Raw genomic sequence first — 25,049 nt, forward strand, 5'->3', positions numbered from 1 at the left:
AAGTCATCTTCCTTATTCTTAAAACTGCATGTACAACTAAACTATCATTTATACTAAAATCTTTCAAGGGGTGCCCAGGGGGCTCAGTTAGTTGAGCGTCCAACTTCGGCTCACGTCATGATCTTCCATGAGTTCAAGCCCTTCATCGAGCTCGCTGCTGTCAGCACAGAGTCCGCTTCAGATCTGTCCCCCCCACCCTCTCTGTCCCTCCTCCACTCACGTGCTTTCTCAAAAATAAATAAAACATTAAAAAGAAAAACTTATGGGGTACCTGGGTGGCTCAGTCAGTTAAGTGTCCGACTCCGGCTCAGGTCATGGTCTCACAGCCTGTGGGTTCAGGCCCCACATCAGGCTCTGTGCTGACAGCTCAGAGCCTGGAGCCTGCTTTGGATTCTGTGTCTCCCTCTCTCTCTGCCCCTCCCTCCACTCTCTCTCTCTCTCTCTCTCTCTCTCTCTCAAAAATAAACATTAAAAAAAATCCTTCATACTGCTAACTATAAACCCAAAGAAACAATATAAGCCTCAACTTTGAAAAACATAGACATAGCAATAGAGATGGCTACACTTACACTATCACTATCCAACCTTGAGGCCTGATAGTCACAAAAGCTCACTTGAGGCACCCAATGCCTCTATCTGGAATTTTGCTCCCTGACTCATAGAACGAGCTCACATTGCCACAAACTGGTCGTGGGCGGCAGCAAGAGCAAAGGGGAAACCCCCTGATCTTCCTTCATTCACTCCTGCTGCCATCCCATACCAAAGCACCAGCTCCCTTGACTGGTGTTTCAGATTCTGCCCCATTTCTCCTCTCTCTTCTCCCAACCTGTACCAGAGGAAGCCACCCATGCCATTCCAGAAGCGAAACCCTGCTTGAGAAACTAAACATTTGATAACAGCCAGAGTCTGTTTTTCCCCTGAAATTAGCCTTTTGGAATACCCAAGGACTGTTCTTGTCATATAAGAGTAACTTTCCCTTCCCATTAGCATGCTAAGTGTCTTTTATTATTTTTACTTATTTTTTTAATGTTTTATTTTTTTGAGGGAGAACATGTGCACAACATGGGGAGGGGCAGAGAGAAGGGGATAGAGGATCTGAAGCAGGCTCTGTGCTGACAGCAGAGAGCCCAGTGCGGGGGTTTTGAACTCACCAACTGTGAGATCATAACCCGAGCCAAAGATGGATGCTTAACTGACTGAGCCACCTGGGTGCCCCGAGAGTCTTTTAAATGTATATTTCCTTATCTTCAGCAATAAAAAACTCATTTTACAAAGCCTCAAATAAGGGGTGCCTGGGTGGCTCAGTCAGTTAAGCGATCAACTCTTGGTTTTGGCTCGGGTTATGATCTCGCAGTTCCTGAGTTCAAGCCCCACATCAGGCTCTGCACTGAGAGCGGCCTGCTTGGGATTCTCTCTTGTCCTCTCTCTGCCCCTCCTGTGTGTACTCTCTTTCTCTCTCAAAATAAATAAATAAACTTAAAAAAAAAAAAAGAAAGAAAGAAACCTTCAAATTAGCTAAGAAAAACTCTTTTTAAAATTTCTTTAAAATTTATTTATTTAGGGGCACCTGGGTGGCTCAGTGGGTTGGGCCTCTGACTCTTGGCCACGGCTCAGGTCATGATCTCATGGTTTGTGGGACCGAGCCCCCAATGGGCTGTGTGCTGACAGCACGGAGCCTGGTTGGGATTCTCTCTCCCTCTCCCCTGCTCATACTCCTGCACTTTCTCTCTCTCTCTCAAAAATAAACTTAAAAAAATATTATATTTATTTATTTATATTTTGAGAAAGAGCACAAGTGGGGGAGAGGCTGAAAAAGAGAGAAAGAGAGAATCCAAAGCAGGCTCAGCACTGCCATCGCAAAGCCTGATGCAGGGCTTGAACTCATGAACCATGAGATCATGACCTGAGTTGAACCCAAGAGTCAGAAGCCTAACCGAATGAACCACACAGGCACCCCAAGCTAAGAAAAACTCTTAAAGAAAACCACAGGGGGTAGTTACTAGTGGAAAGGAAAACAAGGAAGCATGTTCCTAATACCACAGCAGATATTTGGAAGCCAGAAGCCAGGTGAGGACTATGAATTTTCTCAGAAGAAGCAGAGTAGAGATCAGCTGGGCATGGGACTCCTGTACCAACCGGTCATAATAACCTATTCCCTTCCCTGCTTCTCATTATCTAGGGAGAGACACTGGTTCTAGATTAATTAGGTTCAAATCCAGATTTACCACATAATAATTATGAGGTCTTGGGACAATTATTTAAATTCAGCATGTGGCACATGGTACATATTTCAATAAATGTTAACTGTTAATAGCAGCAGCAGCAGCAGCAGCAGCAGCAGCACCATCAGCAGCAGCCCTGCCTTGATTCTCACCTTCTCTTTCCAGGCCCTGAGGGTGCTCCTGGCCCTCTTCTATCAATGGATGGGATATCAGGGAAACCTTGTTGTCAATGCCTAACAAATGCAAGAAAAAAAGTTTCATCCAAATAAGGATCTCCTATTTACTGACATTCTGATCCCTTTCCTCCTTCCTTTCATGACCAAACTTCTTAAAAGACTAGCCCATGTTCACTACCACTGCCATTTTCTTATTTTTCAACCCTCTGCAATTACACTTTTAGACACCTCTTTTTAGGGAAGCTTTGAATGCTAAGGTAACCCACAACCTCCTAATAGCACTAAACACTTTTGATGATGTCTTTTTTAAATTCGTTATTGGATTTCACACAGCCACTCCCTCCTGGTCCTTCTTATACCTCTGTCATGTTTCCTGTGGTGTTCCCCAGGATTAGTCACCTTCCCCCTACCCCCACCTCAGTTTTGAGTGCTTTTAGTTCACTCCCTTGATTTCAGCTACTGCCTACATATAATGATCACCAAATTGCTTGCTCTCATGTTCTTCTGCCCACTTAAGCATTCGTAAGCCACCCCCTACCCATCATAGGCCTCTTAAGTTCCAGAGCTGTGTTTTCAATAGCCAACTCAATAATCATATATAGGCATCTCTCACTCAACATGTCCAAAACCAAATTCATCACGCTTATCTTGAATGACATTACCTTTTACACTCAATTATCAGTAATCGGAAATCTTGAAGACATCTTTGTACTCTTCCACCATCGACGTGTGAAACCAAGCCTACCTGAAGTACTTCCTAGTTGTGTTCTTCTTTATGCCCATGAAATGACTTCTCACATAAGCTATAGCACTAGCCTCTTTACTAGCATTCCTGGCTAACCTTTACAATCCATATTTGATAGCACATAATCATGATCTTTCTAAAATACAAACTATATGTCACTTTTCCTCTTAAAAATCTTCAGTGATGCTGGGGCACCTGGCTGGCTCAGTCAGTTAAGCCTCTGACTTCAGTTCCAGTCATAATCTCACAGTTCCATGGGTTCGAGCCCTGCATAGGGCTCTGTGATGACAGCTCAGAGCCTGGAGCCTGCTTCAGATTCTGTGTCTCCCTCTCTCTCTGGCCCTCCCCCACTCATGCTCTGTCTGTCTGTCTGTCTCTCTCTCAAAAATAAACAAACATTGAAAAGAAAATCTTCAGTGATGCCACATTACCCATATGCTAAAATCTAAAGTCTTTGGCCTGGTGTCCAAGGCCCTCTACATATCTTCACAATCTCATATCCTCTATTCTCCAACTATCCTTATAGATTCAGTCATAATCATGTTTCAGGTCCCCAAATATTCTGACCCTTACTGCCTTGCAGAAGCTGATCCAGGAAAGGCCTTCCCTCTCATTGTCAATGACGAGCTCAATCATGAGCACTGCAAAATTCCAGCACTAAGCTCTGAGGCAAACCATAGGACTTCATGCTAATAAACTTCACAGACTGCATTTATCTCTAGCAGCATAGGTATTACAGCATCTTATCTTTTCTTAGATATCTACCTGTCCCACTACACTGTGAATTCCTTTAGAAGGAACTATGTAAGTTCAAACCATTATTATACCTCCAACATGTGGTTGAGGGCCTGCCACATAACAGGCATCCAAGAAATGTTTGTTAAATGAATAAATGTTTAACATCCAAGTTTTGTCTCTGGTCTTATATTCCCATAGAAACAAGTTGGGTAGCTTATGCATCAAATAGGCCACCATGGTTTAATAACAACATTTTACAGTTTGCTGGGAAAAAAATGCTTCACCTCAACAAAGAAGGTTACAGAGGGTACATACTTCAACTCAATAATAAGGGCCATATATGAAAAACCCACCACTAACATTATATGCAATGATGAAAAACTGAGTTTTTCCCCTAAGGTCAGGAGTAAGACAAGGATGTCTACTCTCACCACTTTTATTCAACATAGTACTGGAAGTCCTAGCCACAGCAATCACACAACAAAAAGAAATAAAAGGCATCCAAACTGGTAAGGAAGAAATAAAGCTTTCACTATCTCCAGATGACATGATATTATATATAGAAACCCTAAAAACTCCAAGACACTACTAGAACTAATAAATCAATTCAGTAAAGTCACAGGATACAAAATCAATAGAAATCCACTGTGTTTCTATACACTAATAATGAAGTAGCAAAAAGAAAAATTAAGAAAACAATCCCACTTACAATTGCACCAAAAATAATAAAATACTTAGGAATAAAGTTAACCAAGGAGGTGAAAGACCTGTACTCTAGAAGCTATAAAATACTGATGAAAGAAATGGAAGATGTCACAAATGGAAAGATATTCCATGTTCATGGATTGGGAGAACCAATATTGTTAAAATGTCCATATTACTCAAAACAATACATAGATTCAAAGCAATCCCTATCAAAATACCAACAGCATTTTTCACAAAACTGAACAAATTACCCTAAAATTTGTATGGAACCCCAAAAGACCCCAAACAGCCAAAGTAATTTTGAAAAAGAACAGAATTTAAGGTATTTCAATCCCAGATTTCAAGATATACTACAAAGCTGTTGCAATCAAAACAGTATGGTACTGGCACAAAAAAACAATACATACATCAATGGGACAAAAGAGAGAGCCCAGAAATATATCCACAATTATGTGGTCAATTGATCTTCAACAAAGGAGGCAAGGGTATGCAATGGGAAAAAGACGGTCTCTTCTACAAATGGCACTGAGAAAACTGGACAGCTACATGCAAAAGAATGAAATTATACCCCTTTCTTCCACCACACACAAAAATAAACTCAAAACGGATTAAAGATCTAAATGTGAGATCTGAAACCATAAAAATCGTAGAGAAGAACAGGCAGTAATTTTGTCTGACATTGGCCATAGCAACACTTTTCTACATTTGTCTCCTGAGGCAAGGGAAACAAAAGCAAAAATAAACTACTGCAACTATACCAAAATAAAAAGCTTCTACACAGCAAAGGAAACCACCAACAAAACAAAAAGGCAACCTTCTGAATGGGGGAAGATACATGTAAATGACAGATCTGATAAGGGTTTAGTATCCAAAATATATAAAGATCTTATACAAATCAATAACCCCAAAAACAAATAATTTAAAATGAGCAGAAGATATGAACAGGCATTTCTCAAAAGAAGACACACAGATGACCAACAAACACATAAAAAGATGCTCAATACCACTCATCCATCAAGGAAATGCAAATCAAAACCACAATGAGATATCACCTCACACCTGTCAGAATGACTAAAATCAAAAGCACAAGAGACAAGTGCTGGTGAGGATATGGAGAAAAAGGAACGGTTTTTGCACTGTTGGTGGGAATACAAACTGGTGCAGCCACTGTGCAAGACAGTATGAAGGTTCCTCAAACAATTAAAAAGAGAATTACAATAGGGTCCAATAATTCCACTACTGGGTATTTACCCAAAAAATATAAAAACACTAATTTAAAAAGATATATGCACCCCTATGTTTACTGCAGCATTATTTGTAATAGCCAAATTATGGAAGCAACTCAAGTGCCCAATGACAGATGAATGGATAAAGATGATGTGGTGTGTGTGTGTGTGTGTGTGTGTGTGTGTGTATGTATATACACATACATACATTGGAATGTTACTAAGCCATAAAAAAAGAAAGCTTGCCATCTGCAACAACATGGATGGATCTAGAGAATACAATGCTAACAGAAATAAGTCAGTCAGAGAAAGACAAAGACCATAGGATTTCACTCATGTGGAATTTAAGAAACAAAACAAAGAAAAAAAAAGAGACAAGGGCGCCTAGGTGGCTCAGTCAGTTAAAGCATCTGACTCTTGATTTCAGCTCAGGTCATGATCTCACAGGAAGTGAGTTTGAGCCCCGCACAGGTTTCTGAGCTGACACTGCAGAGCCTGCTTGGAATTCTGTCTCCATCTTTCTCTCTGCCCCTCCTGCATCTCTCTCTCTCTCTGTCTCAAAATAAATAAATAAACTTAAAAAAAATCATTAAAAAAAAAAAAAAGAGACAAACCAAAAAACAGACTCTTAACTACAGAGAACAAACTGGTGGTTACCAGAGGGGAGATGGATGGCTGGATGGGTGAAATATATGAAGGGAATTAAGAGTCCACTTATCGTGGTGAGCACTGAGTAATGTATAGAATTGTTGAATCACTATTTTGTACACCTGAAACTAATATAACACTGTATGAAAAAAAAAAACTTCAAATACCAATCAACCAACTTAAAAATCAACTTCTAAGAAAGGAGGAAATAAAATCTCTTATCTGTAGTGTTTCCTCTCACCCAGTTTCTAAGGTGCTGCTGTTATGGTAACCCCAAAATGCCCAAACCCATGACATTGTAATCCAAGATATATGGAGTGAATGTTTAATTTTTTGTTTGTCTGTTTAAAGGAAAACACCTTGTCTCAAACCAAATAAAAGATAATCTTTGACAATGTGTTAAAAAAAAAATCAACTTCTAAGAATACACTCCATTCAAAAATGAAGGAAGGACTGCAAATCAAAATCACAATTTGGTACCACTTTACACCTACTAAGATGGCTATTAAAAAGAAAAACAGTTAAGTGCTGACAAGGATATGGAGAAACTGTAACCCCCATACATTGCTGATGGGAATGTAAAGTGGTGCAGCTCCTGCGGCAAACAGTTTGGCAGTAGCAGATAAAGTTAACACAGAAGTAACATTTGAACCAACAATTCCATTCCTAGGTATATACTCAAAATAAATGAAAACAGGGACTCTAATAAGAACATGTACAGGGATATTCATAGCAGCACTATTCACAGTAGCCAAAAGGTAGAAACAGCTCAAATGTACATCAATGGATAAATGGATAACCAATGTGTTACACAGGCATACAATGGAATATTATTCATCCATAAAAAGGAATGAAGTATTGGTAGCTGAAATGGCATGAATGAACCTTGAAAACATTACACTAAGTGAAAGAAGCCAGACACAAAATCACATACTATATGATTCAATTTATATGAAATATCTGAATAAGTAAATCTATAGCAACAGAATACAGATTAGTGATCACAGGGGCAAGAGGGAGGAGAGAATAGGAAGCAAATGCTTAGTGGGTACAGAGTTTTCTTTTAAGGTGATGAAAATATTTCCAAACTAGATAAAGGTGGTAGTTGTACAACATTATGAACGTACTGACTCTAAATTGTGCATTTTGAAATAGTTAATTTTATATTATGTGAATTGCACCTCATTTTAAAACACAACACTGGGGGAAAAAAGAAAGAAATCTGTATACTTCGAATGGGTCAAGTATTTTGCATACATTATTAAAATTTGTTTCTATAATTTTGTAAAGCAAGTATTATTATCCCCATTTTACATATAAAGAAATAGAGGCTTGGGGCACCTGGGTGGCTCAGTTGGTTAAGCATCTGACTTTGGCTCAGGTCACGATCTCTAGAACCATGAGTTTGAGCCCTGCATCAAAAACAGAAGAAGAAGGGGCACCTGGGTGGCGCAGTCGGTTAAGTGTCCGACTTCAGCCAGGTCACGATCTCGCGGTCGGTGAGTTCAAGCCCCGCGTCGGGCTCTGGGCTGATGGCTCAGGGCCTGGAGCCTGCTTCCGATTCTGTGTCTCCCTCTCTCTCTGCCCCTCCCCCGTTCATGCTCTGTCTCTCTCTGTCCCAAAAATAAATAAACGTTGAAAAAAAAATTAAAAAAAAAAAAACAGAAGAAGAAGAAGAGGAAGAAGAGGAAGAAGAAGAGGAAGAAGAGGAAGAAGAGAAAGAAGAAGAAGAAGAAGAAGAAGAAGAAGAAGAAGAAGAAGAAGAAAACAGAGGCTTAGTGCATTAAGTAACATCTAATCCAGTATCACACAGCTAGTCTCATAGTGGTAGGAATGGGATTCACATTCGGGACTGTCTCACCCAAAAGCCCATGCTCCTTGCTTAAAGTGGGTACTGTTTTAAACTAGTGAGGTAAGCAATGAAAAGACAATTAAAATATTTTCTTCTATAATCTTAACAAACTCAAATGCAGAATTAAATAGTTGGGTTAAACATTTCTTAAGGTTCAAATTTGAGGGAGCTTCTGTGTAAACCACAGATAAAAATATCTAAAGTGGTGCTAAAAACAAATTATCAACATGCCCTTAATAATCCAGTATTTAGGGGCTTTCCTTTTTTTAAATTCTCTTGGCTAAAAGAGAATTTTTCCTTAAGGGAAAAATGCATCAAATATTAGAGGAGAACCTTCTGTACTCTAAATTTTCTTATGTATTTTCTCAAAATGAAACATTTATAATCCAAACACATTTTATGTCTATTAATTATTATAATAACAAAGCAAGAATACTTAAGTAGATGGGACCAAACCAATACAATTCTGTATACATGGAACAGAATACAACACATGCTTCTAAAGACATCCTCAGCTGGTCTCAATGACTACTGGCAATTAATTAATATTTCTGATTTTTTAATTAAAATATCCTAAGGTTTATATATCAAAATATTAGAGGATGGGAAGAATACTGGCAAGAATACAGGCAAGAATACAAGCAATTTTTAGATTTTACCCTATCGCTTTGTTTTCTAAATGTTCTACAATTCCAATTTTGTCATAAAGATTATAAAATGCCCTCACAAAGATAAACCTAGCCATTTGGGGGGGGGGGGTGGAGAGAGAGAGAGAGAGAGAGAGAAAGAGAAAGAGAGAGAGAGAGAGAGAAAGAGAATATCTTAAGCAGGCTCCAAGCACAGCACACAGCCCAATGTGAGACTCAATCTTACGACCATGAGATCATGACATGAGCTGAAATCAAGTGCTGGACGCTTAACCGACTGAGCCACCCAGGTGCCCCAAACCTAGTCACTTTTTAAAATAACAGAACAAGTCATGTCTCTAAAGAAAACAATTATTTGACATAAGCATTACTAATATTGTATTTTGATAAAAAGCCATACAACTTGTAAAGACATACAAGAATCCACTAAAAAATAACAGTAGAGATACCCATGCAGACTCACTGCATACTGGCAGTGACCTCTAGAATCTGCAGCTGTCTCCAGCAATTTCAGAATTAAAGAGTAGATCCCCTCAGTAGCCCAGGCTGACTCAGCAGAATAGAACTGTAAAAGCATCATTATTGGCCAAGCAGCTGACCAGCAGAGACACATGGTCTCTATTTCCATTCACAGTAGCAGGGGCACTCTTGGTCTTGGTCACACACCTCCCAAAGGCCTCTGCTTATCACTCTTCCTTTTACCATTACTTAAAGACCTCTAAGATACTTTTTCACTTTTCTCACTTTCTCACTGTGCCCAAAACAAGTATAAAAGTTCTTTTTGAGACCTGCCCCCTGCCCTATCATTTTAAAAGGTTTATTTGTTTTACAACTAATCACTACAAGGAAAAAGAATGGCAAACACTGAAAAAGTTAAAAAGGAAAAGAAGGTCTCTAATTCTTAGTGGTAGCTGTCCCCAGTTTTTGTGGAAATGGTACTGTCTTTTCATATTTTAACCCTTATTGGACCTATTCTAACTTGAATGTTCTGCCCAGTTCCCTGCTCATTTACCAAGAAGAGATGGTTTAGTTGGCATTGTTGGCATCCAATAGTGTGAACAGGCCCAGCCCTATTGCCTTCGCTCCTCCACTGTCTTTCCTGAGTCTCCTCATGACCTAGGTAGGTTTCCCTCCCCAAAACCAAGAACCACAGTTTTACAGTATTAAAAATACTTTAAACATACAATAAGGGGCGCCCGGGTGTCTCAGTCGGGTAAATGTCCTTCAGCTCAGGTCATGATCTCACAGTTCGTGAGTTTGAGCCCCACGTTGGGCTCTGTGCTGTCAGTGTGGAGCCTGCTTTGGATCCTCTGTCTCCCTCTCTCTCTGCCCCTTCCCTGCCTGCACAAGCTTGCTCTCTCTCTCTCCCAAAACTAAACATAAAAAAAATAATAATAAAATAGGGGTGCCCGGGTGGCTCAGTTGGTTAAGCGTCCGACTTCAGCTCACGTCATGATCTCGTGGTTCGTGAGTTTGAGCCCCACATCGGGCTCTCCACTGTCAGTGCAGAGTCCACTTTGGGATGCTCTGTCTCCCTCTCCTCTCTCTCTGCCTCTCCCCAACTCTCTCTCTCTCTCTCACTTGTTCTCAAAAGTAAACATTTTTTAAAAGCTTGTTAAAAAATAATATAAAATAAACATACAATAAAAGATAACTCCCACATAAAAAGAAAAACAAGCCATTCACTCACGAAAGTAAAGATCTGATTTAAAAGAGCTTGTTTTGGGGCGGTATGACAGAGCATCCCCATTTGGGAAATGCTGCTATGTCTTTTCTAGGAGCTTTTAAAAATTATGTCTGGACAACTAAACCAAAACCAATATACTGAAAGTCTTTGTAGCTTTAATTTCTGTCTCCCCCATTTCAAAATAAGACTTGGAGATCTAAGACAAACAGATTCAAGAAGAGAAAAGACACCCTTTACACACCTTATAAAACATACCTTAATCTGTATAGAATATTCTATAAGGTTACTGAAAACTTACAAAAATGCTACAGGGAAAAATATCCCAAACACAATTAGAAGGTTAATGGATAGCTCTCTAAATTAAACAAAATACAAAAGTCCAGTTAAAGTTATTTACCTTGTACATAAATGACACTGCCTTTTTTCTTGGCATACATGCTAAATTAAAATAAAATCTAATTTAGTGGAATTTATATGGTTTTCCTAACTTGTTATATAATGATATAAGCATTCAGCCTAGAAAGGAAACCAAAAAAATGCAAGCAGCAGCTAGAAATCACAATTAAATTTTAGAAGGGCCTTAAGAGCGTTCTTTTAACAATACTTGCCCCATCACAGACGCTCTGTAAACTACTCACTTCAGCTTCATGGGGGTGCTTCCCATGAAGACCATTATATTTCACAATCGCTACTCATATCTGCTCACTTCAAAAGAAACCAAGATTTTGGTCACAATGACATTAAAGAAGATGACAATTTCCAACACCTTTAATATTTTCAGAAGAAAGTTCACATGAAAAGAAGCAACTTCAGTTGTTTCAGGTCAATTCATAATTCATTTAACAATTCTGAGTTCTTAAAAGCCACTCAATTTTTAAATCACAGCACCTTTTTTCTTACAGAATGACTTGCATTATGCTGTTAAAAAAAAAAAACAACAACATAGCAGTCACTGCTAGGATTTCCACAAACCAAATGTACTGACACGATATTTAATTAGTAAAATGTTATCCACATCTCTATTACTGTACAAATACTTTTACTAAGTCTCAGGTAATTCTAATGAAAAATCATGTCATATTCCTCAAGGCTATAGAAAAATATATGATAACACTTTCCATCACAAACTGGAGATTTAAATTATCAAGTTTGAGTCACAATAGGGTTGTTCTTTCTTTATTTAAAGCCATCTTTATGGTAAAAATAACCAGACTGACTTTTCCCTTCTACCATAAAACAATTTTTATAAAAGACTAATCAAATAATAGTACCACCAATTTCAGTAAGTAATATTTAGAGCAAAAAAGAGAATTTTTTGAGATAATAGAAATGATTGGATATTTAGTACACAAAAGCTAACAAAGCAGACAATGAACTTCTTTAACCGTACTTCAACTACAATATAAAGAAACTTTGGGGTAATTCCTACCTTTAGAAATATTCCAGAGAAACAAGCTGTTGCTATATTTACCATTAAAGTGACTTAGGTTCCACTTGATAGCCTTTCTCTTTTACCAGAAATAAAACTGCCTTTCTGGAGAAAGCGAGTCAACAACAAAGCCCATGTTGCCAGAGCAAGCCTAGATTTCTAGCAAATGGGGATGAGGCTATTTGCATTTGTTGGTTTAAGGGGAGGAAGAGTGGGAGGAGGGACTAAGAGGACTGCTAAAGTAATTCGTATATTGTCTGTGGGCTGTATGGACAGTGATCATCAGTCACCTGCTCAAACTTCCCTCACTCCTGCCTTCAGAGAAGAACCAAAGGTTACCCTGGGTCAGAGAATCTGGAAAGAAATGAGAAGACTTGCAAAATCTAACTGCTAACCCATTGCGTCTGTAGACAAAGTTATCCCCGCTGAACCACGTGTCCTAAAACCAAGACATTTTAAAAGTCACAAGAGAACTTGTTAAAATATATCGCAGAACAGAAACAAGAAAGAAACTCCAGGCTCTGCTTACAATTATTGCAGTATTTAACTGAAATACTCAAAACAGAGAAAGGACATTTGGTTTTTTCAAGATACTTCTTTGCATCACAATAGCCATCTCATTTGCACAAGCAAAACATTTGTTCCAAGCTGTTAGTATGAAAAAGAAAATATCAGCTGTTTTAAATTTCATGGCTTTTGAGTGAATAATTTGGGGTGATAGCATTTCTATTTCATTTATGCCAAACAAAAAGAGTACTAAATAAATTAAGTATAGCCTGTATTTCATCATAAGCTACATTAAGTGCAAAAATCTAAACAAATACTTAAAATTAAGTGTTCATTCAGAAGCTTTCTCATGGCACTGACACACCTTGAACTTTTTACAGCCTTAATTACATGTATGTCTGTTACTTTTGACCCATTATAACATAAAGGAAAAAATGCTGCTTTATGTGGTTTTTACTAAACATACACAGTTGTATAAAAAGAGGGGAATGGGTGGTAAAGATATGTCCTAAAAACTATAAAATCTTAATTTTAAAACTTAGAGAAAGGTGAAGACCAAGTTACAGAAACCACATACTCCTCTATGCACCCCTGAACAAAAAACAAAAGCAGCCATAATTTCTGGTTTTGTTTCTTAAAAAAAAAAAAAAATGAGACTGAGGTGGGGGTAGGGGTGGGGGATAGAGTATTTGTTTGCTCAATGGAAGGTCTGAAATGTTTCTCAAAAGACTAACTTTGAAAGGGTTCAAAAGGAAAATTCTACATAGGAAGGGCTTTACCAAATAAGACTACTATATAAAATGACTAGTTACATTTTTAAAAAGATCAAAAGTTCAGATTTTAAAACCCACTCCCTTAAAATTTTAAATTAAAAAAAAAAAACCTAAACCACATACACACCACACACACAACCACAAAATAAACCAGCATTCGAAGCAGCTAACAGTGCCCAAGACAATCTCATTTAAAACCTATTCAAAGCATTTTACTTTACTCTTAAGAAACAAGTTCCTATTCATACAGTTTGTATCTGAACTACCAACAGAGAAACTCTAATATGCCAGTTCTATCAAACATCATCAAAAATATTTTACAAAGCTATGGAAGAAATGCCATGTTACCACCGAGTTCTACCTAGAAATTAAAGCTTTTTCTGTTAGAGGTGGGGGCTGGGGAACCCAATAAAACTGAAGGATTTTACCAAGAAAGGAGCTAAGATGGTCACTGATAGGCTATACCACTAGACAGGAATGTTTCCTGATTCTAGGTTTTCCCCTCCTCCACAGTTCCCTATGGACCAGAGGAATTCCTCTAAACCCTCGGGACCCTGCAACTTTATACTCAAAGCATCTGGAAGTTTGCTGCCCTCCTTCCTGGTTGGTCTATGTGGTCACAACTGCATAAAGAATTAGGCTACAATATGACACTTCACACCAGCGTAGGTTGTTAATTTATAACCAGTGATGCATAAATCTGAAGCTAAGTTAAATAAAACTAATTCATTAGTGTTTTAGAAATTACATAAGTTGAAAGTTTAATTTACATAGTTAACTTAAAAGTATTTAACTTTAAGTACCTCTAAAGCCAGGTAGAATGGTTTACAATATAGCAATTTATTTTAAAAAAAAAAAACTTTCAATATACCACAATATGAGAAAAAAATTAGTATTAGGGTAAATATTTCTAAGAATCCTCTGCCTCTTAATATATCCATTTTCTCAAAGACTAGAAACCTACATTTATTGTGTTCATAAATAAAATCATAAAAAACAGCAACCTATTTGTTTAGAAACTTTCCCAAATAAAGACAGGAAACATTAAAATATTAAATACAAAAAGCACACATAGCCTTTAAAATAACATTAGTTCCAGTTGTGATCCTAAGTTATTAGATTCCGGGTCTTGCTCTTTCACATATTAAATGTGTGAACTTCAATGAGATAACTGGCTATGTATCCTATGTACCAGAGACAAAAGAAAGGTAATATGGGAATAAATCAATAGCTTATAGAACATTCCTAAATTTCTATCATTTTTTTTCAGAGAGAATGAAGTTGTAGGATACAAAGGAGGTGGGGAACAAAATGAAACAGAAAACAGCAAGACCAAATAAATTATTCAAGAAGAAAAAGTCTACACTGGGCCTTGTTTTAGTTTACTTGACCCAGCCTTCTTTAAATTGTCAAGGACACAGCAGTACACATACTTCTTTCCTCTTTCCCCCCAGATACCCTGTACAGGTCCAGAATAAATCTGATGAGCTGTGACAGCACCAACCAGCAGTGAAGGACTTTGAAAGACTGGAGGGTCATAATGAGAGCCAAGAAACAAAAACCTAAATAAACAAGAGGAAAAAAAAAACCACACAGCTTGCTCAATTTTCTATCCAAGGTAAGTTTCCCAGTGGATTTTTCGACCAATGATAAGCCTAAAAAGAACCTGGCTGTTTCTGATTATAGAAGTGTTAACACAGGGAGAAAAAATTTTCTTAGAGTAAGCTTTAAAATATATTAAACTGTATTACTGTTTTTGAAGAGAAAAAGTAAAGCTTAAATAAGTAGTTTTTTTATGTAAAGTCAAACCAAGTGGCATTCATAGATGCCTCATTACATTTCTTTAAGAAATTATCCAAGTGAACTGTCTTTAGTCATTAAGTATTTGAAAAAGTTTTAAGTGTTATATGCTTAAAAAATGTTGGAAAAGCAATTATTCAAAGGTTGAAAACCAAGCATTTACGTGTGTTTAAGAAATATTCAAAATGGGGGCGCCAGGGTGGCTCAGTGGGTTAAGCAGTAGACTTTGGCTCGGGTCATGATCTCACGGTTCGTGGGTTTGAGCCCAGCGTCGGGCTCTGTGCTGACAGCTCAGAGCCTGGAGGCTGCTTCGGATTCTGTGTGTCCCTCTCTCTCTGCCCCTCCCCCACTCACAGTCTCTGTCTTTCAAAAAATGAATAAAAATGTTTAAAAAATTTAAAAAAAGAAATATTCAAAATGAACCAAAAAATACAGACTTTTTAAAATTTATGAAATTCAATCAGTTTAACATTATTTGTGTGCCTTTTGAAATTACTTAGCTAAGATCCTTAATTTAGACCCTTATATTATTTAATGTTCAAGTCAATAAAATTAACATTTCTGTACATTTTTAAAGACCATAAATAACATTAAAAAGCAAATGAGAAAAAAGTTTTTACTTTTATGCCACCATACACAAAAATAAACTCAAAATGGATTAAGATTAAGGACCTAAATATGAGACCTGAAACCATAAAAATCCTAGAAGAGAGCACAGGTAGTAATTTCTCTAACATCTGCCATAGCAACATCTTTCTAGATATGTATCATGAGGCAAGGGAAATAAAAGCAAAAATAAGCTATTGGGACACATTAAAATAAAAAGCTTTTGCAGAGCAAAGGAAACAATCACAGAACTAAAAGACAACATATGGAATGGAAGAAGTTATTTGCAAATGACATAACCTATTAAGGGTTAGTATCCAAAATATATAAAGAAGTGATATAACTCAACATCCCCCAAAAAGAAATAATGTAATTAAAAAATGGGCAGAAGACATGAATGGGCATTTCTCCAAAGAAGACACACAGATGGCCAACAAACACATGAAAAGATGCTCAGTATTTTTCACCCATCAGGGAAATACAAATCAAAACCACAGTGAGATATCACCTCACACCTGTCAGAATGACTAAAATCAAAAACACAAGAGACAAGTGTTGGCAAGGATGTGGAGAAAAAGGAACTATTGTGCACTGTTGGTGGGAATGCAACTGTGGAAGACAGTATGGAGGTTCCTCAAAAAGTTAAAAATAAAACCACCTTATGATCCAGTAATCACACTACGGGGTATTTGCCCAAAAAATACAAAAACACTAACTTAAAGGGATACACGATGGGGCTCCTGGGTGGCTCAGTCGGTTAAGCGTCCGACTTCAGCTCAGGTCATGATCTCACGGTCCGTGAGTTCGAGCCCCGCGTCGGGCTCTGGGCTGATGGCTCAGAGCCTGGAGCCTGCTTCCGATTCTGTGTCTCCCTCTCTCTCTGCCCCTCCCCCATTCGTGCTCTGTCTCTCTCAGTCTCAAAAATAAATAAACATTAAAAAAATTAAAAAAAAAAGGGATACACGAACCCCTATGTTTACTGCAGCATTATTTACAATGGCCAGATTATGGAAGCAGCCCAAGTATCCACTCATAAATGAATGGATAAAGATGTGGATATGTATATGTGTCACATACACACACAATGGAATATCATTCAGCCATAAAAAGAATGACATCTTGCCATTTGCAACAACATGGATGGAGCTAGAGACCATAATGCTAAGTGAAATAAGTCAGAGAAAGACAAATACTGTACTCATATGCAGAATTTAAGAAATAAAACAAATGAGCAAAGGAAAAATAGACAAAGCAAGAAACAGACTCTTAACTGTAGAGAACAAAGTGATAGTTACTAGAAGGGAGGGGGGCTGGGGGGATACATGAAATAGGTTAAGGGGATGAAAGAGTACACTTATCATGATGAATAATGAGTAATGCATAGAATTATTGAATCACTGTATTATATGCCTAAAATTGCCAGTATATGCCTAAAAATGCCAGTATAGTTAACATATACTGGAATCTTTAAAAACTATACTGGAATCTTTAAAAAAGCAAATGACTGACAAAAAGTTTTTACTTTCGTGACATTTATTGCTATGTGCAATAAATGAAGCACCCAAATGAACAAGAAAGGAAATAAGAAAAAAGTAGGAAAAGGTTAGTTAGCAGGAAAATTATAAAAGAATATTAATGGCAAAGATATATGCAAAGAAAAAGATTCACCCTCACTAGCTAAGAAATGAAAATTTTAAAAACATTTTTTAAATTAGCAAAAATAATAAGATAATGCCTAAAGTTGACAAGAGAAGGAAAAAAACACTGTCACTCACCTCTGAGGGGAGTGGAAGTGGGTATGACTTTCTAAAAGACCATTTGTCAGGAAGGGAGTTAAGATGGCAGAGAAGTAGGGGGACCAGGATTTTCCTCGTCCCTCAAACACAGCTGTATTGAGGTCAGATCACTCGGAACAGCCAGGAAATCGATCTGCAGAGGGGCAGAAGGATCTCCACGGTTGGAGGGAGACCGCTTGGCAGGATCGAAGTGCATGTATGTGAACTGTGGGAGATAAAACGGCATAGGCACGGAGGGGAGGGAACCCCTTCTGTGGAGAGACAAAAGGGAGAGAAAGAGAGAGGAGTTGTGAAAGTGTGGCATCGAATTAGCACAAATGGAAAACCTCTCTGGAACACGGACTGGGGAACGAGAAATACAGAGAGTGCAAGTGTCTTTTTTGCCAACAGCCTTAGGAGCTGAAACTCAGAGGTTTCAGAAAAGGGCGACTTTCTCCGGAATGGAGCTGGAAGCTGTGGCGCACACTACAGGGGAGAAGGGAGCCGGCCAGGAGTGCATAGCATGGTGTAGCAATCTCAGAGGAACACTGGGAGAGAACAGTCCCCTTCCCAGAGTACTTTGGGAAGAGGGTTTATCACACAGAGTGGCTCTACTCCAGAACAGGGGAGAGGAGCCACACTGGGCTGGGTCCGTTAAGACCTGGAGTTCTGAATCCCAGCTGAGCACCTAGAAGGCAGAGAATTGTGGAGCAGGGCAAGCTGATGGCCCTCACTATTCTATCAGCATGGGTTGAGATATCCAGTAAGGGGAGGAGAGATTGGGGCGTTGCCCTTTTTCTCCCTGACATCAACAGGGTGGGCCTTCAGAGAGCAGCACAGGGGCCCCCAGTGGAGATGGGACCTGCTTAAGCCAAACCCCAAGACCCCGTGCCTGGCAACTGATGATTTATTGGGGCAAGACTGACTGACCCAATGCAGCTGGCCTCTCCACACCAGCATAGTCACAAGTCCCAGGCACCAACAGACAACTGTTTTTTTTTTTTTCTTTACTATTTTATTTCATTTCATTTCGTATTTGTTTCCTCCCTTTTCTTCTTCTTCTTTTTTTTTTTTTTTTTTTTGGATCAGGCTCATAGTTTCTGACTTGTTTTTGGTCAATTCTTACCATATATTTTTTTTGATCAGGCATTTTTATTCTCTTCTTTTTCCACCCTCTTTCTTCTTCTTCATTTTCCTCTCTCTTTCTCTGGATTTAGCCTTATAGTTTTTGATTCTCTGTTTGTATTTCTTTTCTCCCCTTTCATTTTTCTCTTTTTATGTAAGCAGGCTTCCCCCCTCCCTTTCCTTTTTCTCCCCCCAGGGTTACTTCAACAAATAAATCAAAGCACACCTAGCTGAAGGTCCAAACACTCCACCACTACAAGCAAGGAGGAGCTCTGCAGAGCACTGACCAGTGGGGTAGAGCAGCCAAAATTCAACAACAGAGTGCATGCAACATACACCAGAAACACTTCCTGGAGTACCAAACTCTGGACAGCGTATTACCCCTTTTTAATATAGTAGTACTCTCAGGTGCAGGACACATAACAAGCTTTTAAAACGCAAAAGACAGAAACGTAGCCAAAATGACAAAACAGAAGAATTCTCCCCAAAACAAAGTTCAAGAAGAAATCACAGAAACTTGCTCAAAACAGATATAAACAATATATCTTAACAAAAACTTAGAATAACCATCATATGACTAACAGCTGGGCTTGAAAAGAGCATATATGATACCAGACAAACTCTTGCTGCAGAGATTAAAGACCTAAGAACTAGTCAGGATGAATTTAAAAAATGCTAGATGCAAAATAAACTCGATATAGTGACAGTGAGGATGCAAGAGGCAGAGAATAGGTGAAACAGAAGACAAAATTATGGAAAAATAATGAAGCTGAAAAAAAAGAGGGAAAGGAAATTACTACATCACAAGGGGAAAATTAGAGAGTTAAGTGATTCCATGAAATGAAACAATATCTGTATCATAGGAGTGTCAGAAAGAGTGAGAGAAAGGGGCAGATGGTTTATTTGAACAAATCATAGCTGAGAACTTCCCTAATCTGGGGAAGGAAACAGGCATCCAAATCCAAGAGGCACAGAGAACTCCCTTCAAAATCAACAAAAACAGGTCAACACCATGGTATACCATAATGAAACTGGCAAAATACAAAGATAAAGAGAGAATTCTGAAAAGAGCTAGGGACAAATGGGCCTTAACCTACAAGGGTAGACACATAAGGGTAGTAGTGGATCTGTCCACTGAAATTTGGCAGGTCAGAAAGGAGTGGCAGAAAATAACCAATGTACTGAATAGAAAAAATATGCAGCCAAGAATCCTTTCTCTGGCAAGGCTGTCATTCAGAATAGAAGGAGAAATAAAGACTTTCCCCAGACAAACAAAAACTAAAGGAGTTCATGACTACTAAACCAGCCCTGCAAGAGATCCTAAGGGGGACTCTGAGTGGAAAGTAGCAAAGACTAAATAGGACCAGAGGACATGACCACAAACATAAAATCTACAGATAACACAATGGCACTAAATCCATATTTTTCTCACTCTGAATGTAAATGGACTAAATACCCCAATCGAAAGACATAGGGTATCAGAATGGATAAAACAATAAGATCCATCTACATGCTGCCTACAAGAGACTCATTTTAGACCTGAGGACACCTGCAGATTCAAAGTTAGTGGATAAAGAACCATCTCTCATGTTAATGGACATCAAAAGAAAGCCAGAGTTAGCCATACTTATATCAGACAAACCAGACTTTAAAACAATAACTGTAAAAAGAGATGAAGAAGGGCATTATATGATAATTAAGGGGTCTATTTATCAAGCAGAGCTAACGACTGTAAATATTTGTGCCCCCAATGTGGAAAACCTAAATATATAAATCAATGAAACACAAACAAGCAAACTTTTTGATAGTAATACTGTAACTGTAGGAGATTTTAATACTCTACTTATAGTAATGGACAGATCATCTAGGCAGAAAATCAATAAGGAAACACCTCTGAATGACACATTGGACCAGATGGACCTAACATATATTCAGAACATTTCATCCTAAAGCAGCAGAATACACATTCTTCTTGAGTGCACATGGAATATTCTCCAAAACAGACCACATATTGGGTCACAAAACAGTCCTTAACGTGTACAAAAAGATTGAGCTCATACCATGCATATTTTCAGATCACAATGCTATGAAACTTGAAATCAACCACAAGAACTTTGGAAAGCACCTAAATACATGGAAGTTAAAGAACATCCTACTAAAGAATGAATGGGTTAACCAGGAAATTAAAGAAGAAAATTTTAAATATACATGGAGACAAATGAAAATGAAAACACCAGTCCAAACTCTTTGAGATGCAGCAAAGGCAGTCCTAAAAGGAAAATACATTGCAATTCAAGCCTATCTCAAGAACGAAAAGAGGCGCCAGGGTGGCTCAGCTGGTTCAACAGCCGAATCTTGATTTCAGTACAGGTCATGATCTCACAGAGTACATGAGTTCAAGCTCCACATCAGGCTCTGTGCTCATAGTGTGGAGCCTGCTTCAGATCCTCTGTCTCCTTCTCTCTGCCTCTCCCCCACTTGTGTGTGCACGTACTCTCTAAAAAACTAAATGTTAAAAAATATTTTTAAAAAAGAAGAAAGGTCCCAAATACACAACCTAACCTTAAACCTAAAGGAGCTAGAAAAGGAACAGCAAATGAAGCCCAAAGCCAGGAGAAGAAGGGAAATAATAAATATTAGAGCAGAAATAAATGATATAAAATTTTAAAAAACCAGATCAATGAAACTAACAGCTGGTTTTAAAAGAATAAACAAAATTGATAAATCCTTAGCCAGACTTCTCAAAAAGAAAAGAGGACCCAAACGGATAAAATCATGAATTAAAGAGGAGAGAGATCACAACCAAACAATTATAAGAGAACACTGAAAAATTATATGCCAACAAGCTGGACAATCTGAAAGAAGTGGACAAATTCCTAGACACACACTACCAAAACTCAAATGCTAAGAAACAGAAAATTTGGACAGACCTAAAAACAGCAAAGAAATTGAAATAGTTATCAAAAATCTTCCAACAGGGGCACCTGGGTGGCTCAGTCAATTAAGTGTCCGGCTTCAGCTCAGGTCACTATCTCATAGTTGTGGGTTTGAGCCCCTCATCGGGCTCTATGCTGACGGTGTGGACCCTGCTTGATATTCATTCTCTCTCTCTCTCTCTTTCTCTCTCTCTCTCTGCCCCTCCCTTGCTTGTGCTCTCCCCCTCAAAAATAAATAAACATTTTTTTAAAAAACTAAAAAGAAAAAGCTCCCAACAAATAAGAGTCCTGGACAAGATGGCTTCCCAGGGGAAATTCTACCAGACATTTAAAGCAGAGTTATACCTGTTCTTCTCAAACTGGTCCAAAAAATATAAATGGGAAGGAAAGCTTCCGAATTCATTCTATGAAGCCAGCATTACCTTGATTCCAAAACCAGACAAAGACCCCACTAAAAAGGAGAATTACAGGCCAATATCCCTGATGAACCTGGACGCAAAAATTCTCAATAAGATACTAGCAAATCAAATTCAAAAGTACATTAAAAGAGTTATTCACCATGATCAAGTGGGATTCGCTCCTGGGATGCAGGGATGGTTCAATGTTCACAAATCAATCAATGTGATACACCACATTAATAGAGAAAAGGATAAGAACCATATGATCCTATCAATAGATGCAAAAAAAGCATTTGACAAAATATAGCATCCTTTCTTGATAAAAATCCTCAAGAAAGTCAGGATAGAAGGAACACAACATCATAAAAGCTATATATGAAACACCCACAGCTATTATCATCCTCAATGGGGAAAAACTGAGAGCTTTTCCCCTGAGATCAGGAACACGACAGGGATGTCCACTTTCACCACTGCTGTTTAACATAGTGTTGGAAGTCCTAGCCTCAGCAATCAGACAACAAAATGAAATAAACGGCATCCAAATTGGCAAAGAAGAAGTCAAACTTTCACTATTCTCAGATGACATGATACTCTACATGGAAAACCCGAAAGACTTCACCAAAAAACTACTACAAGTGATATATGAACTCAGCAAAGTCACAGGATATAAAATCAATGTACATAAATTGGTTGCATTCCTATACACCAATAATGAAGCAGCAGAAAGAGGAATCAAAGAATCGATCCCACTTACAATTGTACCAAAAACCATAAAATACCTAGGAATAAACGTAACCAAAGAGGTAAAAGATCTGTACACTGAAAGCTATAGAAAGCTTATAGAAGAAATCAAAGAAGACACAAAGAAATGGAAGAAAATCGTTCCATGCTCATGGACTGGAAGAACAAATATTATTAAAATGCTGATACTACCCAAAGCAGTCTATACACTCAATGCAATAACTGTCAAAATAACACCAGCATTCTTCACCAAATTAGAACAAATAACCCTAAAATTTGTATGGAACAACAGAAGACCCCAAATAGCCAAAGCAATCCTGAAAAAGAAAACCAAAGCTGGAGGCATCACAATTCCAGACTGTAAGCTGTATTACCAAACTGTAATCATCAAGACAGTATGGTATTGGCACAAAAACAGACACATAGATCAATGGAATAGAGAACCCAGAAATGGACCCACAAATATATGGCCAACTAATCTTCGACAAAGCAGGAAAGAGTATCCAATGGAAAAAAAAAAAGTCTTTTTAGCAAACAGTGCTGGAAGAACAGGACAGTGACATGAAGAAGAATGATATGGATCACATTCTTACCCCATACACAAAAATAAATTCAAAATGCGAGAAAGACCTAAATGTGAGACATGAAACCATCAAAATCCTATAGGAGAAAACAGGCAGCAACCTCTTTGACCTCAGCTGCAGCAATTTCTTACTGGACATGTTTCCAGAGGCAAGGGAAATAGAAGCAAAAATGAACTACTGGGACCTCATCAAAATAAAAAGCTTTTGCACAGCAAAGGAAAGAATCAACAAAAGTAAAAGGCAACTGACAGAATGGGAGATGTTTGCAAATGACATATCAGATAGAGGGTTAGTATCCAAAATCTATACAGAACTTACCAAACTCAACACCCAAAAAACAAATAATCCAGTGAAGAAATGGGCAGAAGACATGAATAGACACTTCTCCAAAGAAGACATCCCGATGGCAAACAGACATGAAAAGATGCTCAACATCACTCATCATCAGGCAAATACAAATCAAAACCACAGTGAGATACCACCTCACACCTGTCAGAATGGCTAACATTAACAACTCAGGAAACAACAGATGTTGGTGAGAATGTGGAAAAAAGGGGAATGCTTTTGAAATATTGGTGGGAATGCAAACTGGTGCAGCCACTCTGGAAAACAGTATGGAGGTTCCTCAAAAAATTAAAACCAGAATTACCCTACAACCCAGCAATTGCACTACTAGGAATTTATCCAAAGGATACAAAAATGCTGATTCAAAGAGGCACATGCACCCAATGTTTACAGCAGTGCTATCAACAATCACGAAATTGTGGAAAGAGCCCAAATGTCCAACAACAACTGATGAATGGATAAGGAAGATGTGTTATATATATATAAATGTGTGTGTGTGTGTATACATACGTACACTGGAATATATATGTTTTATATAATATATATATATTATGTATACATATACACACAATGAAATACACACACACATACACACACACGGAATACTACTCGGCAATGAAAAAGAATGAAATCTTGCCATTTGCAACAACATGGATGGAACTAGAGGGTATTATGCTAAGCAAAATAAGTTAGAGAAAGACAGATATATGATTTCACTCATAGGTGGAATTTGAGAAACTCAACAGATGAACACAGGGGAAGGGAAGGAAAAATAAGATAAAAACAGAGAGGGAGGCAAACCTTAAGAGACTCTTAAATACAGAGAACAAACTGAGGGTTGCTGGAAGGGAGGTGGATGGGGAATGGGTTAAAAGGGTGACGGGCATTAAGGATGGCACTTTTTGGAATGAGCACTGGATGTCACATGTAAGAGATCAATCACTGGGTTCTACTCTTGAAGCCAAGACCACATTGTATATTAACTAACTTGAATATTAAAAAAAATAATTTCAACCAATAAATAAATAAATAAATAAAATTTTTTCACCCTTAGAAACATATCCCCTAACCCAGCAAACATTCTATGGAAATAATCAGAGATATGCAAAGATATATTCATCACATTATCTATGTCAAACAAAATAAAAGTTTGGTTAAATAAATTAGGGTACAGCCATATGATGTAATACAACATAGAAATAAAATCAAATTTGTAGGGATATACTTTATATGGGAACACAATCACAATATATTAAGAAAAAGTTAGGGAGGAAACTAGAAAATGCAAAATAATCTTTTTTCAAAATTATTAATTATTTTAAAGTACAAATGTAACCTACAAATACATTCTTGTTTAAAAAAAAAAGAGCCACAGATAAAAGCA

At 37.9% G+C, this 25,049-nt stretch overlaps 1 protein-coding gene across 8 annotated transcripts in view; it reads right to left on the bottom strand.

Annotated features, from left to right (window-relative positions):
• Window positions 1–25,049, bottom strand: part of SCML2 (Scm polycomb group protein like 2) — a 101,286-nt gene that overhangs the window by 24,847 nt on the left and 51,390 nt on the right. For 5 of the 8 annotated variants that reach the window (XM_043569742.1, XM_043569739.1, XM_043569741.1 and 2 more), the window contains exon 8: window positions 2,375–2,455. The exons of the other annotated variants lie outside the window; for them this stretch is intronic. In XM_043569742.1, coding sequence (XP_043425677.1) covers window positions 2,375–2,455 — 81 coding nt within the window. The remainder of the gene's footprint in view (window positions 1–2,374; window positions 2,456–25,049) is intronic. 8 annotated transcript variants of the gene reach the window in all.

The sequence above is a fragment of the Prionailurus bengalensis genome, chromosome X, assembly GCF_016509475.1.
Source record: "Prionailurus bengalensis isolate Pbe53 chromosome X, Fcat_Pben_1.1_paternal_pri, whole genome shotgun sequence".
Classification (NCBI taxonomy): domain Eukaryota; kingdom Metazoa; phylum Chordata; class Mammalia; order Carnivora; family Felidae; genus Prionailurus; species Prionailurus bengalensis.